Here is a 20,132-nt window from a genome sequence, read left to right as displayed (position 1 = left end):
ACACACATGTGACTGTGTTCAGGACTGGATGGAGAGGAGCTGAAGAAGCTGATCACAGAGCCACAGCCCAGCTGTCTGCAGACCACAGAGGCCTCAGACTCACTCCAGGAGTCCAGCAGAACTCTCCTCCAGTCCTGCATGAAGTAAATCTCCACCTCCCCCTCACACCCCATCCCTCCAGACAACCGCACTCGCCCCTCATGAAACGCCAGAGAGGAACCTGAAGAGGAAAAAATATCACTTTCTATTTGACTGAAGTTGTGTTTCACTTAAACAGGCATTTTTAAAAATAAACAAAAATACATGATTCTGTAAGCTCACCACTGCAGATGACTCCAGCATCCTGTTTATGAGAGCATGCAGTTCGACTCCATGATGTAATGGGACATTTTGACAGGTGTTTTTCGTTCCCCTGACAGTCAAACACATCAGCCCAGATCCGGCCACTCCCCTCCCCAAACCAGTCTGACCCTAACACAGCCACAGCACTCCCACACTTCAGCTGACCACAGAGGACACTGGCAGCTCTCATATCCCAGCTTACATCACACACTGTGCCCCACTCACTGAGGTACAGGAGCTCCACTCGACCAGAACAGGAGTCAGAGCCGTTCACCAGCCGAGACTCAGTGTGACCTGAATCAACATCACATTACAGAAATATATATGTATGACAGCAGTCCAGTAGCAAATACTGTGGCAAGCAGTGGCAAAGCCTACTGATATTTTTAAAAACGAATCTCATTTAAATTGAACTCTTGATACTTTACCAGCACACACCAGACCCACATCTCTGTCATGGGAGCATTTGTGTCTGAGTGAAGATGATGTTGGACAGAAGTGAATCTGAGACTCGTTGCCTCTACACTGAAGCTTGTTTGTCCACACCTGACCCTCCCCTCTGCCAAAAGCAGCTGCTCCCAGCACCTCCACAGGAAGCCCACAGTCCAGCTCTCGACACACAACCTCTGCATCCTGCTGGTCAAACTCAGCATCACACACTGTGGACCAGGTCTCTCCATGAAGCACCTCCACTCTTCCAGAGCACAGGTGGAAACCATCAGTAAGTCTGGACTTTCTGTGTCCTGTGAGCATTTGAAGTACAATGACACTAAGCACAGTACAAAAAAGATGCAGATTTACATATGCTTGACACTTGGTTAAAAGTGAAACTAATATGTAACAGTAGTTCAGTAGCACACACACACACACACACACACACACACACACACACACACACACACTCACACACACACACACCTACACACACACACACACACACACACACACACACACACACACACACACCAAATTAATTTCTTTTTCTTTAAAAGATGATACTGATGACACTTGAAGGGGATACAAGCTTTTTGGTTTGCCTTCAGAATTCACATTTGATTGATTGTTATTCAGTCTTATGATGGACACAGATGGAAATAAAGCTCATTGCTTTATTTTAACTAACAGGAGATATCTGACAAAATTTTCCAGATGGAATTAGTGATACAGTTGTCCTTATTGTCTAACTAGGGAACAAACTGGCTGAAAGATGTGACCATATAAAACCAGATCTCTTGATAACATTTTGTTGCAGCTTATGTGTAGAGGAAGCCTTATAAAAATATGTCTGGATACTCCAAGTAGGTAGCTGGTATCTTTTATACATACTATCATTTTTCCTGTATGATTTTCATTTGAGTGAGTAGCCAGAAGTTACAACAAGCAGCGGAGAAACTGTGTGTAGAGTGGAAGGCTAGGCAACATATTACCTTTGCCATAGAAACTGATCAAGTGTGTATGTTAAAAACGCATTCGATTCAAATTAGACTACATCATGATTAATGTTTTTACTTCTCGCACATCTTCCACAGTTGCTCCCCATTTGGCAGCTAATGATGTAAAAGATCCAAATTAATACCACTAAAAATCTTTGGTAAATTTGGTAATGATATTATGGTAATAAAGATATCAAGCATATATTCTTTCATGGAAAAGATAAACTGCAGATTACCTGAGCAGATGACTCCAGCATCTAAACCATGATGACAGTTATGTTTACCCCAACCTAATGATTTACAGTTCTTCAGTGTAGACTCTGGTCCACTACAGTCCACTACATTCATCCAGATTTGTCCTGATCCTTGTCCAAAGTGAGCTCTTCTCAGTGCATCTACAGCATCTCCACAGCCCAGCTTTCTACACACCACTGCAGCATCTCTCATATCCCAGTTATAATCACACACTGTTCCCCACTGTCCTCTGTGAAGAACCTCCACTCTCCCAGCACAGCGACTGCCACCATCCACCAACCACACAGTGTCTGTACAAAAGGGAAAGGTGGAGAAATATGTTAAAAATGACATGTTGTACGTTAAGAGTATTAAGACTAAATGATGTAGATGCATCTTACCAGAACACACCAGACTCACATCACTGTCATGGGTGCAGTTGTGTCTGAGTGAAGATGATGTTGGACAGAAGGAAATCTGAGATTCGTTGCCTCTACACTGAAGCTCCTCTGACAACACCTGACCCTCCCCTCTGCCAAAAGCAGCTGCTCTCAGCACCTCCACAGGAAGCCCACAGTCCAGCTCTCGACACACAACCTCTGCATCCTGCTGGTCCAAGTCAGCATCACACACTGTGTACCAGGTCTCTCCATGAAGCACCTCCACTCTCCCAGAGCAACAAGAACCACCAACCAGCCTGACTCCTAAAATATTTTCACATCAAATCAGAGATTATGCAGTTTTTGATAAACAATATAATGCAATTAATTAAAATAGTTTAAATGTACAAAAGTTTTGCAGCTTTTTTCTGGAAACACATATGTTTCTAAAGACAAATAGACAAATTTTATCTGAAGGTTTCAAGAAATGCAAGTAGGAAAATTCAACAATTTCTGAAATGCTAATGATTATAATTAAAAACTATTCTAATTAAAGGCTATTAAATGAAATATGAATGTCAAAATTAATCTTATTAAATAGTTTATTCAAATTCAGTAAAACCTACCTGAACAGACGACTCCAGCATCTTTTGAATGATCACAGTCATGTTCACCCCATCTTGCTGACACACAGTTCTTCAGTGTAGACTCTGATCCACTGCAGTCCACATTATCCATCCAGATGGGTCCTGATCCTGGTCCAAAGTGAGCTCTACTCAGTGCATCTACAGCGTCTCCACAGCGCAGCTCTCTACACACCACTGCAGCATCTCTCATATCCCAGCTATCATCACACACTGTTCCCCACTGTCCTCTATGAATAACCTCCACTCTCCCAGCACAGTGACTGCCACCATCCACCAACCTCACACTGTCTGTAGAACAGAGAGAGAGAGAGAGAGAGAGAGAGAGAGAGAGAGAGAGAGAGAGAGAAAGAGAGAGAGATTTCAGGAACACACTCAGTTTCATATCATGGCTAAAGGGGAATGACCAGTTATTGTGGTGCTCTGAAAAAAAAACGTTTGGGAAACAGAAATCAAAGTCACACTTTTTAGAAATTAGAATTAATTGCAATAAGGCTGAATTAGAAATCAGAGGAAACTGCAGTGATTCAAATTTCTTTATTTGTATAACAGTCTGACTTGGTTGGCTGTACAGGCTGAAAATAATTACAGTGCACAGCAGAAAGACACTTCTTAAACATCAAACACAGTGTCAACATTTTAATACCTTTAATTAAAGTAAATCATAAAATAAGCCATATGTAGACAGACACAATTTTTTTACAGTAATTCAGTCACAGAGATACAATTTTCTTCCAGGCTACATATATATTGCTTACCAGCACACACCAGGCCCACATCACTGTCATGGGTGCAGTTGTGTTTGAGTGAAGATGATGTTGGACAGAAGTAAATCTGAGATTCGTTGCCTCTACACTGAAGCTCCTCTGACCACACCTGACCTTCCCCTCTGTCAAAAGCAGCTGCTCCCAGCACCTCCACAGGAAGCTCGCAGTCCAGCTCTCGACACACAACCTCTGCATCCTGCTGGTCAAAGTCAGCATCACACACTGTGGACCAGGTCTCTCCATGAAACACCTCCACTCTCCCAGAGCAGTGAGAACCACCAACCAACTTGACTTTTCCTAAAATATGAACATGACAGAACAGTGATAATAAAAAACAAACATTGATGATCAACAGCAAAATTATGTGCTTTTCCAGTTTAGGATCACCCAGACGTCAAAATCATTAGTTGGTCATTGTTTTTTTGTGTTGCACTTTGCACAAAGTTATCTTCTATTAATTTAGGTTTTGATGTGTAGAGACACTTTATTCTTTCAACAAATGTCTCTTTCAATAAAATATGTAAAATGTCCAAAATCATTTTTATACCAAAATGTAAGTTGTCTATTTACTAAACTGAGAAATTGCATAGTTTTTTTGAAAAATATATGTCTATTTTCAATTGATGCCATCAACATTTTTCGAAAAAGTATGAATAGGGACATGTTTACTACCGTGCTGCATTATCTCTTCTTTTAACAACATTCTGTAAGTGAACTGAGGGGATTAACTGCTGTAGTTTTGAAAGTGAAACATTTTCCTATTCTTGCTTGATACAGGATTTCAGCTGCTCAACAGTTCAGGGTTTCCATTGTGGTATTTTTAGTTAAATAAACAAGGCCTTCCCTGAAAAAGACATCACCTGTAAAACATGTATATATCGTTCAGCATTAATGGTGCCTGCACAGATGTGCACGTCACCCGTGCCATGTGCACTAATGCACCCCTATATGAATCATGAATTTGAGCAGACACGCAGACAAAGAGATTGCATATTCATTCAAAATTGAGCGCAGAAATCAAAGCCTTAGCTCTGCCCGCAAGAGGTCTGTGCAGATAATTAGGAAACAAAGGAAAAGCAGAGAGAGAGAGAGAAACATCTGACCTCGAGAGAAGAAGATGTAGCTTTCTCTCCCTTTATACTTTAAATCTGCAGATTTTAGATTTTAGTTTTTATTTTTGTTTCATGTCTTAGTGTGTTGTGTCTTTGGTCTCTTCAAGTTTCAAGGCTGTAAGATACACTTTCACTTCTGCTGTACATGTTTTGGTCTTTCTGCGTTACTCTGTCCCCCTTTTAATCTAAATTTAGGCCAGTCGTTATGTTAGCAGTTATACTCTGTTCTATGTACTGCTCAAATGCCATAAAATAACCATTTCTGAGTCTCAGCTAATTACAGTATGTTCATCCAGAGAACGTCATGTCTCTAGTTTTCTCTGCATATCTATTGATTTAGAATTTAGTGGCTATATTATTCTTTCATTAAATGTCTGTTTTATTAAATTGTTTAAGATCTGTCTCTAACACCAAAATGTAAGTTGTCTATGTATAATCACTCACATGTCACAGATGCAGAGAACAGAAGAAATCTTATATCACGGTAATGATGATATTAGGCAAATGTAAATTCAAGTGATGAATGACTGCAGATTACCTGAACAGATGACTCCAGCATCTGAATAATGATAACAGTCATGTTTACCCCATCCCTGTGATTTACAGTTCTTCACTGTAGACTCTGATCCACTACAGTCCACTTCATTCATCCAGATTTGTCCTGATCCTTGTCCAAAGTGAGCTCTACTCATTGCAGCTACAGTGTCTCCACAGCCCAGCTCTCTACACACCACTGCAGCATCTCTCATATCCCAACCATGACCACACACTGTTCCCCACTGTCCTCTATGAAGAACCTCCACCCTCCCAGCACAGCGACTGCCACCATCCACCAACCTCACAGTGTCTGTATGAGAGAGTGAGAGAGAGAGAGAGAGAGAGAGAGAGAGAGAGAGAGAGAGAGAGAGAGAGAGAGAGATTAAGATTGATTGATTGATTGATTGATTGATTGATTGATTGATTGATTTCAGGAGCACATTAAACACCAGACGGTTAAAAGGGATTAAAGAGTTATTGTGCTGCTGGGAGAAATGTCTGCAGCAGGAATCACAGTCTTACTTACATAGAATTCCATATAAATTGCTTCATTTATTGAGAAATCAGAGGTAACTGCAGTGAATTTAATTTCATTATTTGTATAACAGTTAGATTTTTTAATCTGAACAGGTTGAAAATAATTATGATGCACACCAGAGAGTGTTACATCTTAATCTTCAAATAGAGTTTAAACCATTCAAAACCGTATATTAAAAACAATCACAAAGTAAGTCAAATGTAAACAGTAAATCAGCCACAGATATAATAATTTTCCAGGCCACATACATATTTCTTACCAGCACACATAGTCTCACATCACTGTCATGGAAGCAGTTGTGTTTGAGTGAAGATGATGTTGGACAGAAGGAAATCTGAGATTCGCTGCCTCTACACTGAAGCTCCTCTGACCACACCTGACCCTCCCCTCTGCCAAAAGCAGCTGCTCCCAGCACCTCCACAGGAAGCCCACAGCCCAGCTCTCGACACACAACCTCTGCATCCTGCTGGTCAAAGCCAGCATCACACACTGTGGACCAGGTCTCTCCATGAAGCACCTCCACCCTCCCAGAGCAGCGATGAGGACCACCAATCAGCTTGACAACACCTAAAATGTTGCCATGAAAGAATAACTGACAGCAACGTTTTTATGTGCTTTTCCAGTTTAGGATGTCACGGATATCAGAATCATTAGTTGCAGGTGTGTTCCTGTTTTCCACTTTGTACAAAGCCATTGTCTATTAATCTAATTTTGAGATTAATCTAATCTGATGTTTAGAGACACGTCTGTTTTATTAAAATGTGTTAGATGTTTACATTTCTTTAACACCAAAAATGAAAGTTATCTATGTATAATCACATGACACTTATGTAGAAAATAGAAAATGAATCTTATAATATGGTAATGATGTTACTAGGTATCTGTCAATTCATGGAAGTAATGACTGATTGCAGCTCACCTGAGCAGATGACTCCAGCATCTAAATAATGATGACACTTATTTTCGTCCCATCCCTGTGATTTACAGTTCTTCAGTGTAGACTCTAATCCACTACAGCTCACATAATTTATCCAGATTGGTCCTGATCCTGGTTCAAAGTGAGCTCTACTCAGTGAATTTACAGCATCTCCACAGTTCAGCTCTCTACACACCACTGCAGCATCACTCATATCCCAGCCACCTTCACACACTGTTCCCCACTGTCCTCTATGAAGAACCTCCACTCTCCCAGCACAGCGACTGCCACCATCCACTAACCTCACACTGTCTGTAGAACAGAGAGAGGATGAGAAAGGGGGATTTCAATAACAACCTTAGCTCCACATCAATATTAAAAGCAATTGGAGTTATACACTGTGTTAGGATAGGTAGTGCACGGTGTGGGGAATTTGTCCCAGCTTCCCACTTTTAAACCTCTAAATGGAACTAATGGGCTTGTGCTCTCCGTCCTGGAAGGACTGTGCTTGGCCTGGAGTGATGGAGGGGCCCCCCCCCACCCCATTAACACTCACTTTACCTTTGTACATACTGATCAACACGTCAACTGCATGCACCTAGGTTAGGGGTTTGCAATTGAGTATATATATATATATATATATATATATATATATATATATATATATATATTTATAAGATCCTTAAATAGAACTAGAATAATAGTTAGTCGTTTAAACCCTTAACAGTTGGCGGCTCGTCCGGGATATTAATAACAGTAAGTTTAGAGTAGACGACATTAGTTTATAGTGATTATCCAGGGTGTAGTGTGTGTGGTGACAGATTTGGTGAATGTGAGATTTGGTAGAGTTAACTGTGATTTTTGTAGTAGGATTAGCGTGTAGCCAAACAGAGTGCTAAAAAAAACAGAATGGCCAGAAGAAAAATGGCCTTGGTTGGTCCAAAATGTCTTGGTGCTCGGCAGCAGGATGTGGCATTTGATAGGTGGCTTGCAGCCTGTGAAGTGTATACTTTTCAAGATTTACCAAGGGGTGCACCAGGTAAAGAAGGCAGCCATAATGGCTGATTCTTATGAGCTGATTTATAAAGATATATCTTGGAAAGGGAGATTAGCAGGTAGAGAGGACTGTAGACCCACATATGATGTGCCCAAGTCTATTGGGGTTGAGCCCAAATCAGGGCTGCCACCACTACCCTCAGGAGGGGTGACAAGTTGTATCAGTCTTGTACTGAGATTTTGTGTCATTACTGTAAGAGGCCTGGCCATATAAAATCAGGTTGTCCAATTCTTGCTAAAAAGGAAGGAAGCAAGCCTATAGCTCTTGTTGCAACTGAAACAGTGGTGAAGTCGGAGTTTGCTCCTGGTCCAATGCCAGATCTACATGAAGAATTTGTTTCTGGTGGTACTGTGGCTGTCTCGCCAGAAGGGGAGGTGGTGCCAGTGACCATATTAAGAGATACTGGTGCTGCTTTGTCTTTATTATTGGACAGAGTTTTGGAGTTGCCCGAACGTATGTCAGCTGGGGCTTCCGCTTTAGTGAAGAGCTTGGGTAGTCAGTTTGAAACTGTTCCATTATACAACATTTATTTGAAGTCTAATGAGCAGAGTCAGGACCCTTCTGTTGCACCATTAAGGGCTACTGCAAGTAGACAGTCAGATGGTGGCTGAAGGATTTTATATAAAAGATAAGGTTTTGATGAGAAAATGGAGGCCTTTGCAGTGGCCCACTATTGAAAGTTGGACTGTGGTGACCCAGGTTGTGTTACCCAAAAGCTTTAGGCAGGAAGTGTGGTATTTAGTCCATGAAACATCTATGGCTGTTCACTTGGGGATTCATAAAACTCAGGAGAAGATAATGAGGCATTTTTACTGACCTAAAACGCATAAGGATGTGGTGGCCTATTATCATTCTTGTCATGCTTGCCAAGTGGCAGGTAAACCAAATCAGTTGATTCCTAAGACACCATTGCAGAATGTGCCAGTTATGGAAGAACCTTTTTCTAGAGTCCTCATTGATTGCATTGGTCCTCTATCTAAAACTAAAAGAGGAAATGAGTATCTTTTGACAGTAATGGATGTAGCCACCAGGTTTCCTGAGGCAATACCACTGCAAAACATCAAGGCTAGGGCTACATCTGAAGCCTTAATTCATTTTTTTTTCTTGAGTTGGGTTACCAAAGAAATACAGCATGATCTTGATTCAAATTTCACTTCAGGGTTATTTCAAGAGATAATGTACAGGCTGGGAATCAAGCAGAGTATGTCATCAACATGCCACCCCCAGTCTCAAGGTGCAATTGAGAGGTATCATCAGACACTTAAAACTATGATTAGAACTCATCATGTACAGAATCCAGGCTTTGCCATTCTTGCTTTTTGTGATTAGAGACTCTGTGAATGACTCCACAGGGTTTAGCCCTTTCCAGTTGGTTTATGGCCATTAAGTGAGAGGTCCACTCAACCTTTTTAAGGAGCAACTGCTTGCAGCCAGGTCACCAATGCCATTGTTGGAGTGTGCAGCTGCATTTAAGGATAGGTTGCAGTCAGTTTGCGAATTGGCTAAGGAGAATCTTAGTAAGGCAGGGCAGAAAATGAAAGAGAGGTATGACTGGCAAGCCTTGACTCATAATTTTGTTTCAGGAGTCAGAGTTTTGATGTTGCTTCCCATGAATGGGGACAAATTAGGGGTCAAGTTTTGTGGGCCCTATACTGTGGTTAAGCGTGTCGAACAAGGTAATTATGTTGTTGATACCCCCAATCGTAGGCACAGGACTAGACTATGTCAGATTTAGACTATGTCAAAATCTCTTGAAGCCATACTGTGATAGAGAAGCCATCTTTTCGGGGGATGTGAAGGTACAGGGCAGGAAGAACAAGAGGGTGATGATGAAGTAAATGCAACTGAGCCAGTGACTGCTCGATTGATGAATTCCCAAGCATTGAAGAAGTTGCGGGAAATCTTAGCCCACTTAACTTCAGAGCAAATTGAGGAGGTGGTGAGCCTAGTGAGCAAGTATAAAACTTTATTTAAGGACACTCCAGGGCATACTTCTTTAATAACTCATGATGTAGATACAGGGATAGCAGAGCCAATCAAGTAGCATCTTTATAGGATCCATCCTAATAAATGGGTTCTGGTTAAAGACTGTGACACTGCAACAGAATCCAGACACTCGTGGTGTAAAAAGGCGAAAGGAGTTTTAATGGAGTCAGGCAAAAGCGGAGTCAAAAAACAAGCAGAGGTCAAAGCCAAACAACCAATACAAAACACAACGATGATCATATCACCGTGTGAACAAAACCAAGGGGCAAGACAAAAGGGCAAGTCGAAAAACAGTCCAGAAGGTCAAAAACACAGAACACCAAAATCACAGGCAATAGTATCCAAAGGGGTTAAGGCAAAAAGGCAGAGTTGAGAAAACAAAGCAAAGGGTCAAATACACAGCAGACAAATGATCAGAAATAACGTTCAGAAAGAAACAATACCTCGCACTGATCTTCACTAAAGCCCGGGCTTAAAAACTATCCTGTCCTGATCATATGATCTAAAGCACAGGTGCAAATAGTTAGTACTCTGGAGAATGAGAGCGCTGATAGGAGCGCGAGATATTGTCAGAAGTCATGTGATCCCCCTGAGGATTGTGGGTATTGGAGTCTGTCGCATTCTCTGAGTCAGAGGGAAGTAGCCCAGTCATGTGATCCTCCTGAGAGTTCTGGGTAATGAAGTCCATATCTTCCCGTGATACTGGCAAATGCGTGACAAAGAGGAACTGGATTATAGGGTAGAGATAGGAGCTGTGGAACCAGGGTTGAGTGAATGGAGTTCTCCTGTTGTAACAGTGACAAAGCCAGATGGGTCTTTGCGCCTCTGTATTGATTTTAGGAAAGTGAATGGTGTCACAGAGACTGATGCTTTTCCCATACCAAGACCAGAAGATTGTAGTGACAGAATAGATCAGGCAAAAATTGTCTCAAATTTTGAACGTCTCAAAGGTTATTGGCAAGTGTTTTTAACAGATGTGTCCGCTTTTTGTATTCCAGATGCTTTATGTCATTGCTCCATTCTTCCGTTTGAAATGAAGAATGCTCCGGCCACGTTCCAACGGTTAATGAATATGGTAACTTCAGGGTTGGAAAATGTGGTTACTTATCTTGATGATGTTGTGGTTTATAGTGCATCATGGTCTGAGCACATTAGGGCATATACAGCAGTTGTTTGAGTGGCTAGATAATGCAGGTTTGGTGGTAAATCTCCCGAAATGGGAAATTGGTAGAGCTCAGGTCACCAACCTAGGCCATCAAGTTGGGCAGGGGGCAGTGAGACCTAGGACAGTTAAGGTACAAGCCATTTTGGATCTCCCAGTTCCGCAAACTAAACATCAGCAAATTCGTATACTTGGGATGCATGGATTTTATTGCAGGTTTGTACCCAACTTCATAGCAGTGACTGCACCATTAACCAACCTCTTGAAAAAAGGGGTTAAGTTTCTGTGGTCAGCAGAGTGTCACGGTGCATTGGACAAGGTGAAGGCCATTTTGTTTTGTGAACCAGTTCTGAAGGTTCTTGATTGCTCTGTTCCATTTAAATTGGTAGTAGACGCTTGTGATGTTGGGGTAGGAGCTGAGCTTATACAACCTGATTCTGTAGGGATCGATAAACTGGTTGCTTACTTTTCTAGAAAGCTTAATTGCCATCAGAGAGCTTACTCTACTATTGGGAAAGAAGCATTAGCTCTAGTTTTGACAGTACAACATTTTGAGGTTTATCTGGCAGGGGCTGGTGGCAATATTACAGTTTATACTGATCATAATCCCCTGACTTTCTTATGAAAAATTTAGAACTTCCAACCAGTGAGTGTTAAGATGGAGCTTAATTTTACAGCCGTATAATCTGACCATAGTTCATGTACCAGGGAAAAACAATATACTTGACGATGCTTTGTCGCATATATGAAACTCTAGCTTTGAGACTGAAGTTATGTGAAATGCTTCTTTTTGAGTAATTCTAACCTGTAGTAAAATACACAGTATGTAGTTAGAAAAAAGAGGTTAAAAAGAGAACAGCTGAATATGAAAAATAGATGGTTGTTTGTTTGTTTTTTTTTGTTTTTGTAAGGGAAGAAGAATGTTAGGATAGGTAGGGCACGCTTAGTTAGACAGTACACTGTCCATTACACACTTCATCCACTGAGGGTGCTAGCTTGCCTCCAGGTACTCTGGGGAGCATAAAAGCCTAGAAGTAGAGGGTCACTGAGAGAGTTGGCATGACAGAACGTGTGGTGGTGCCGAACTTGAAAGTGAAAAGCCGACTGCCATCCTCCTCTGCTGGGTCGTTGTTTGGTGTGGGGAATTTGTCCCAGCTTCCCACTTTTAAACCTCTGAATGGAACTGATGGGCTTGTGCTCTCCATCCTGGAAGGACTGTGCTTGGGCTGGCCTGGAGTGGTGGAGGTAAGCTGGTTCTCCCCCCATTAACACTCACTTTAGCTGTGTACATAATGATAAACACGTCACCGGCATGCACTTAGGTTAGGGGTTTGCAGATGAGTTAACTAAACTCAAATGGTTTGAGGAAACTGATTGCCTTAAACCATTAAATTTGACGTAACTTGTTTGACCAAAAATAACTCCCTGAACTGAGTATGAATAAAACATATGTTTACTGTTTTATAAACTTAAGTAAACTGAGTAGATTTTACTAACTTCATTACTTTCATTGATCTTTAAATTATTATTTTGAACTTACATGTATTATTAGTCATAACTCAATACAATTAAGCACTTACATTCACACCTTCACACAAGTCTTGCTGCTCAAGTTTAACTAATTTATTTCCTTCCATTAGCAAATAAACTCAGCTATAATTGTAACAAATTCACACTATATTGCAGGAACCTACTGATAATGTCTTAAACATTTTAACCTAATACTTCTGAGGTCACTTCACTCACCCTAAATTTGTCTACAATAAGTATTACCGAAATTTGACAAGTTACTTAAGTTTAGAAAATAAATAAGGTAGCCAAGGGAAGGTAGGCTGGGGAGAATGACAACACACAGACGGAAGGTTAAACAAAGTAGAAAGACACACCCAATATGGAAATATAAAGCACGAACAGCCAATAGGAATGATGAGAGTTTTACTCAAGAAGGTTGCCTGACTGTCTTACCAGCACACAACAGTCCCACATCTCTGTCATGGGAGCAGTTGTGTTTAAGTGAAGATGATGTTGGACAGAAGTGAATCTGAGATTCGTTGCCTCTACACTGAAACTCCTCTGACCACACCTGACCCTCCCCTCTGCCAAAAGCAGCTGCTCCCAGCACCTCCACAGGAAGCCCACAGCCCAGCTCTCGGCACACAACCTCTGCATCCTGCTGGTCAAAGTCAGCATCACACACTGTGGACCAGGACCCTCCATGAAGAACCTCCACTCTCCCAGAGCAGCGAGAACCACCAACCAGCTTTATTCCTCCTAAAATATTAACATGAGAGAACAGGAGATGATACAAATGATCAAAATCATTTTATATTTTGATGTTTTGAGACACTTTACCCTTGCAATAAATATATAATCACTCACACTTCACAGATGCAGAAAATAGAAAATGAATCTGATATTATGGTAATGATGATATTAGGCAAATGTTCATTCATGGAAGTGATGACTGACTGCAGCTTACCTGAGCAGATGACTCCAGCATCTAAATAATGATGACAGTTATTTTTACCCCATGCCTGTGATCTACAGTTCATCAGTGTAGATTCTGATCCACTACAACCTACATAATTTATCCAGATTGGTCCTGATCCTGGTCCAAAGTGAGCTCTACACAGTGCAGCTACAACATCTCCACATCGCAACTCTCTACACACCACTGCAGCATCTCTCATATCCCAGCCACTATCACACACTGTTCCCCACTGATCATCATGAAGAACCTCCACTCTCCCAGCACAGCGACTGCCACCATCCACCAACCTCACACTGACTGTACAACAGAGAGAGAGAGAGAGAGAGACAGAGAGAGATTTCAGGAGTATATTCAGCTCCACCTCAGGGTTAAATGTAATTGAAGATTTTTGAAGATTTATATTTGTGCTGGAAGAAATGTGTGTGAAGTAGGAATTACAGTCATTGACTACAACCCTGTTTGCAAAAAAGTTGGGATGCTGTGCAAAATGTAAATTAAAATAGCATGTGATGATATGCAAATCATGTAAACCCTATATTTAATTCAAATTAATATAAAGACAACATATCAAATGTTCAAACTGTATAAAAAATATATAAGCCCATTTTCAATTTGATGCCAGTAACATGTTTTAAAAAGCTGTGACGGGGGCTTGTTTACCACTGTGTTGCATCACCTCTTCTTTTAACCACACTCTGTAAGCGTATGGGACCTGAGGAGACCAATTGCTGTAGTACTGAAAGTGAAATATTTTCCCGTATTTGCTTGATGTAGGATTTCAGCTGCTCAACAGTTTGGGGCCACCTTTGTTGTATTTTTCGTTTCGTAATGTGCCAAATGTTTTCAATGTATGACAGGTCTGGACTGCAGGCAGGTCAATTTAGCAACCAGACTCTTTTTCTATAGAGCACTGCAGTTGTAATACGGACAGAATGTGGTTTGGCATTGTGTTGCTAAAATAAGCAAGGCCTTCCCTGAAAAAGATGTCATCTGGATGGCAGCATATGTTGCCAAATCATGTATATATCATTCAGCATTAATGGTGCCTTCACAGATGTGCAAGTCACTCAAGCAATGTGCAGTAATGAACCCCTATACCATTACAGATGCTGGCTTTTAAACTGTGCACTGATAACAAGCTGGGTAATCTTTAGTTCAGCTGACACAGTGTCCATAAAAAGAATTTCAAATTTTGATTCATCGGACCACAGAACCCTTTTTCCACTTTGCTTCAGACCATCTTAAATGAGTTCAGGCCCAGAGAAGCCAGTGGGATTCCTGGATCCTGTTTATATGTGGTTTCGTCTTTGCATGGTAGAGTTTTAACTTGCACTTGTGGACGAAGCGATGAACTATGTTCACAGACAGTGGTTTTCAAGAGTGTTCCTGAGCCCATGCAGTGATTTCCACTATAGAATTATGATTATGTTTTTAAAGCCAGGGGCCTGAAGATCACAGCTAGCCAAAATTGGTTTTCAGCCTTGCCCCATTTACATTGCAAAACATTATTCTTGAATTATTGCCCACAAAGTCTTCCACAGAGTAGTGAAACCCTCCCCATCTTTACTTCTGAAAAATTCTCTGGGATGCTCTTTTTGTATACAATCACTGACCTGTTTACTGTTACTGACCTGTTTCCAATTAATCACGAATAAGCATCATTGCTTATTTAGAAATCAGAGGAAAGTGCACTGAATCTAATTTCATTATTTGTTTTACACTTTAACTTCTTTGTTTTACACTTTAACTTCTGAATCTGAAAGTGAAGTGAATCACAGTGAATCACAAAGTAAGTCATATGTAAACAGAAACTTTTTGTTTACAGTAAATCAGCTACAGAGATAGAATTTTTTTTTTCTGGATACATATATACTGCTTACCAGCACACACCAGTCCCACATCACTGTCATGGGAGCAGTTGTGTTTGAGTGAAGATGATGTTGGACAGAAGGAAATCTGAGATTCGTTGCCTCTACACTGAAGCTCCTCTGGCCACACCTGACCCTCCCCTCTGCCAAAAGCAGCTGCTCCCAGCACCTCCACAGGAAGCCCACAGCCCAGCTCTCGACACACAACCTCTGCATCCTGCTGGTCAAAGTCAGCATCACACACTGTGTACCAGGTCTCTCCAAGAAGCACCTCCACTCTCCCAGAGCAGCGAGAACCACCAACCGGTCGGACCTCTACAATATTAGCGTGAGAAAACAGAGATCACAAAACATTTATTTTTATGCAAGCCCAAATCAGAAAAAGTTGGGACAATATTAAAAAGAATGTAAATAAAAAGAAAATAAAGCCGTGATTTCTAAAATTTACTTTGACTTCACTGCATTCAGTATGAAAATACGATATTCCATTGTTTGTCTGGTCAGTTTTATTTAATTTGTAAATATGCATCCATTCATGCCATTCAGGCCTGCAACGTGTTCCAAAAAAGTTGGATCAAGAGCAATTTAAGGCTAGTAGTGAAGTAAAATAATTAAATAATAATGTGATTTCAGGTGATTGTAATTATGATTTGGTGCAAAAGCAGCACCTAGGTGCATAGCCCTTTAGGAGCAAAAAGGGCCAAAGATTGCCAGTTTGCCAACAAATGCATGAGAAAATTATTGAAATGTATAAAAATAATGTTTCTCAAAGAATTATGAAAAGGGATTTTGATATTCCAACATCTATGGTGCATAACAATTAAAAGATTCAAGGAATCTAGAGGAATTTCAGTGGGTAAAGGGAAAGGGCACAAGCCTAAGGTGAATAACCATGCTCCCCAATCCCTCAGACGGCACTGCATGAAGAACCGCCTTTCATCTAGCAAGCAATAGCAAACTGCAAAGTTCCATTGGATGTCATTACACATTTTGGTGGAGTCAGGTATCAGGTATTCAAACAGGGCAGGTATAGTTTGGAATAAAAAATGAAATGAATCATGTATAATCTTGTAATTTTTGTGGGATGTAGAACTGCAGAGAAGATGGGCATATAATCAGCTGATATTGTATCTCACAAAATTGGTCACTGATCTCATGTTTAGTGAAATGGCCAAATCTATGTTGTGTTATATGGAAATATTTCAACCATAAAGATGTGTATTATAAGTTCTGCCAGTTCAGACATGCAAATTTGTGAGCAGTGAAAAAGATGACATGTTCAGAAAGCAAACAATGTAGTTTGTAGACTGCTCCTTAGCTCTCAGTGGTTACAGCAGTTTGAATTATTTTGATTAAGTGGTAGCTGATTGTATCAGTTACAAGCCATAATAATTTACACATATTGACATTTTGCACCCATCATTCCGTAGATATTGAATCTAGAATTCATATAGACTGTAAAAATAGTTTGTCAGTTCAACCTAAAAAAATACTTCATGTGGTAACAAGCAACTGAATATCCATTTATCTGTATGTAGTGTTAGTTAAGTTAATGTTGGCTCACTTCAGCTTTCAAATTTGACTTTAGCAAAGGTTAGATTAATAACTAGTCAGACTGTAGAATTCTATGAGCAACAAATAAACAGTTTACTTCCAAATCAGTTTGTTGGTGTCGAATCTGTGTGAAATGGAATACCAGAGAAAATGAGTACCTGATTCAAATACCTTCAGGAAAACACTGCAGATCTTACTTCTGATAAAATACTTTCTAAAATTTCTATATATTGACTGAAAAACTGTGAACTGCTACTGAAGATGGGGGAACTCTTCTTCAGAATTCTTTGCAGGCAGCAGGGGCCCCCATTCTTCCCTAAAATGAAAACTCTACAAATAAAAACGTATCATCTCTGTACACTCAGATTCATGTGAGTGGCATATTTAAATTTAAATACTGACTATTTATAGGAATGAAAAAAGGATATATTCAACAAACTTGACTTGGATTGATTTTTTTAGATTGAATTTCTTTCGCAAGTCTGTGTTTGTCCATCAGTCATTAGTTGTAAATATTCCCACCATAAAGATGTAAAATATATACAGTGGGGTCCAAAGGTCTGAGACCACTCTGAAAAACTAGGATATTTTTCATCTAAACCTGGAAGCAAACAATAGAAAGTTTTAGATTTCAGAAACATTTAAAACAAAGAAAAGTCATGACAAGTAAAATAAAGTAGAATTCAAGATTTCAAGATTCTATTTCTAGGTCATTATTTAAATGCATAAAAATGTAAGCAAAATTGTAACATTGACCATGTAAAGGCCTTTGTACAATAAGGTCAGACGTGCTTTTTAGTCTTATTTCTTCTGTTGAAGTTTGTGCTCAGACAACTCTCAGGTGGATTTGATCTGCTCATCGGGGCCTTTTGACCATGGAAACTTCTGCACTATGAAGCTAATTTTTTATTATTTTTTTTAAACTCGGAGCAGTATTTAAATGTAACACTACTATAATCATATAATTTCACTTGTTTTTGTCAATATAACTTTCACAGAGTTTGATATTTCTTTTTTTAAACTTTGTTCCTATTGCCATGCAAATTAATAGTGTATTTCAGTTAGCAGACCAGGTACTCAAAGATCATAGCTTCAAAGGCCGACCAGAAATTTGAGAAACATTAGGCTTTGATTTTGGAGCAAGATTTCAAGTTTTAAATATATACACTGCCAATAACCATGCAATTGCAATGCATCTGTTACATTATCAAGATCCATAGTTTGTTTGTTTATGTTTTACAGCTCTATTTCCATTGCTATATAAAATAATGGATTATTTCAGTGTTCAGATTTGCCCCTGGGCACAGCACATACATGAACATCTCAATTATCCTTCAGAGTCCCATTTTACTCTTACTTACTTTCTCACCCTATATAACTTTGGATGCCAATAAGGCACATCCACTACAACACCAAACATTAATAAGTTTAATAGACAGTATGATAGACAGCAGCAGATTTATTTGATGTCATGACTGTTACACCCCCTGGTCATAATAGCCTTTCTGTGTGTCTGTCTGTGGCCATTTTGTAAGTTTTCCCTGTTATACTATGTGCAGGTCTTTGATTGGCCACACGGGGCACACTGCTGTATAAAAGGTCGATAAGCCACCATCTCAGGAGATCTTCAGGGCTCTCTCCCTCTCTTTGAGCAAATTCATAATTTGTAAATGCTTAAACATTTTAATGTAAAAGAACACAATAAGTTCCTGAACACTGAATAGCATAAAACATTTTAACACCGCTGTAGTTTTAGAGAGCGCTTTTGAACTGCCCATGCCCATGTTAGGAACTCCAGGTCTAAGCTCGATTTCTCTATTGCCAGAATAAATAGGGTTTTCGAAAAATCACCTTTATCACACCCAGCGATAGTTAAAAATACCCAATAAAAAACCCAATATGTTTTGTCCTGTGAACATTCTTCTACACTAGTTATAGTGTATTTCCATGATCAGATTGAGGGCAGATGAAAACAGAACAGAAAATCAGCAGGTTTCCCTGCAGTTCTCTGCTCTTCATCTGTCACTCAGTAAAACACGATAGATCTTTCCGTTCTGTTCATAGCTTGATTTGAAAAGCTCTACAAACTTACATGCACTCAGGATAATTCCTTACAGACTCAGCTTAATATTACTGCTGACCCCCTGATAAGCTGATTTCGGCTCTCAGAATATCCTAATTATTATTTTAATGCTGGTAACATTTTTTTCTGAGGACATTTTCTCAGAACATTGGCCAGCTTCTTGTTCGACTTTCTCCGTCCACCTTAAATGGTGCAGCAGTTACATTCTGAAGTGCTGCGCTATTTAAGGTGGAACGGGAAAATTCGAACAAGCAGCTGGCGAAAAAAAGCTGAAAAGACTTCAGCTCCAGCTGAAAGGCATGGTATGAGAAGGTCTCTCTGTTTCCGCTTGGCAGCTGAGTAACATTAACTTATTTTTGCTGTTTCATAGAACCAACAGGTCTGTACTGTTTTGTCCAGTTTGCTAATGTTTGTGATAGCTAATCACAGCTGCTGCACCATTTAAGGTGGAAACATTGAAACAAGCAGCTGGAGAAAAGAAGCTAATTCAGCCTCGTAGTCCTAACCCTGGTAGTATATTTTGATAGGGAGTTTAGCCTATCAAAAGGTCCTACCTAGAGGTTTTCTTTACGGTATACCTGTAAATATGCGCAACGGTAGAACGTTTCGATAAGGTAGCACAACTCGCCAAAACACCGCCGTATAGTCCGCCTTAGTTTCGTTTAGCTTAGTGACATCAAATTGATGCGCGGTAGCTTTAGCTCGCTTGTAGCAATATTGTAGTCTAGTATAGATTAGTGGTAAATCTACAGTATAGATTATTATTATCAGTATTAAGACTCTATGAAGACGCACGACTACAGTGGTCTGTTATAAAAACTAGAGCACACTGACATCGGTGCGTCTCCCAGCCTGACTTTATTTAAATGGGAGGGAAAAAATATCATTCCGTTGCATTTACCCAAACATTGACACAGTAATATACATGCAAGGAGATGAAAACAGACTAGAATTATTTGTCAGTCATTGATTAAAAAGCTTTTGCCCAAATTCATCAGTTTTGGCAATGAAAAGCTAATTATTTGGAG

The 20,132-nt window shown here is 40.0% G+C and overlaps 2 protein-coding genes across 2 annotated transcripts; both read right to left on the bottom strand.

The window, feature by feature from the left end:
* Positions 1–1,827: 1,827 nt before the first annotated feature.
* On the bottom strand, positions 1,828–2,720 carry LOC118811236 (deleted in malignant brain tumors 1 protein-like; the record flags this gene model as incomplete). Its single annotated transcript, XM_036575395.1, has 2 exons — positions 1,828–1,889; positions 2,012–2,720. Coding segments are annotated over 2 exons (771 nt in total), but the record flags the coding sequence as incomplete, so codon positions are not given.
* A 281-nt stretch (positions 2,721–3,001) lies between these two features.
* Positions 3,002–10,634, bottom strand: LOC118811235 (soluble scavenger receptor cysteine-rich domain-containing protein SSC5D-like). The gene is made up of 4 exons (XM_036575394.1): positions 10,477–10,634; positions 9,724–9,905; positions 5,441–5,759; positions 3,002–3,320 (listed from the first exon to the last, which is right to left on the bottom strand). Exons 1-4 carry the CDS (start codon positions 10,632–10,634, stop codon positions 3,002–3,004), a joined length of 978 nt encoding a protein of 325 aa, XP_036431287.1.
* Positions 10,635–20,132: the final 9,498 nt, after the last annotated feature.

The sequence above is a fragment of the Colossoma macropomum genome, unplaced genomic scaffold, assembly GCF_904425465.1.
Source record: "Colossoma macropomum unplaced genomic scaffold, Colossoma_macropomum, whole genome shotgun sequence".
NCBI lineage: Eukaryota > Metazoa > Chordata > Actinopteri > Characiformes > Serrasalmidae > Colossoma > Colossoma macropomum.
Note: the sequence above shows the minus strand (reverse complement) of the source record. Positions and strands in the feature narration are given on the sequence as shown.

Excerpts from the sequence above, each read along its gene's own strand:
- LOC118811235 (XM_036575394.1), bottom strand. The coding sequence starts at position 10,634 with ATGGACTTCATTACCCAGAACTCTCAGGAGGATCACATGACTGGGCTA. Across the intron at positions 9,906-10,476 it reads CAGCGCTCTCATTCTCCAGA|GCTCACCACCTCCTCAATTT; the intron begins GTACTAACTATT and ends CTTGCTCACTAG. Across the intron at positions 3,321-5,440 it reads ATCTGTTCAGGTAATCTGCA|TGTGAGGTTGGTGGATGGTG; the intron begins GTCATTCATCAC and ends TTCTACAGACAG.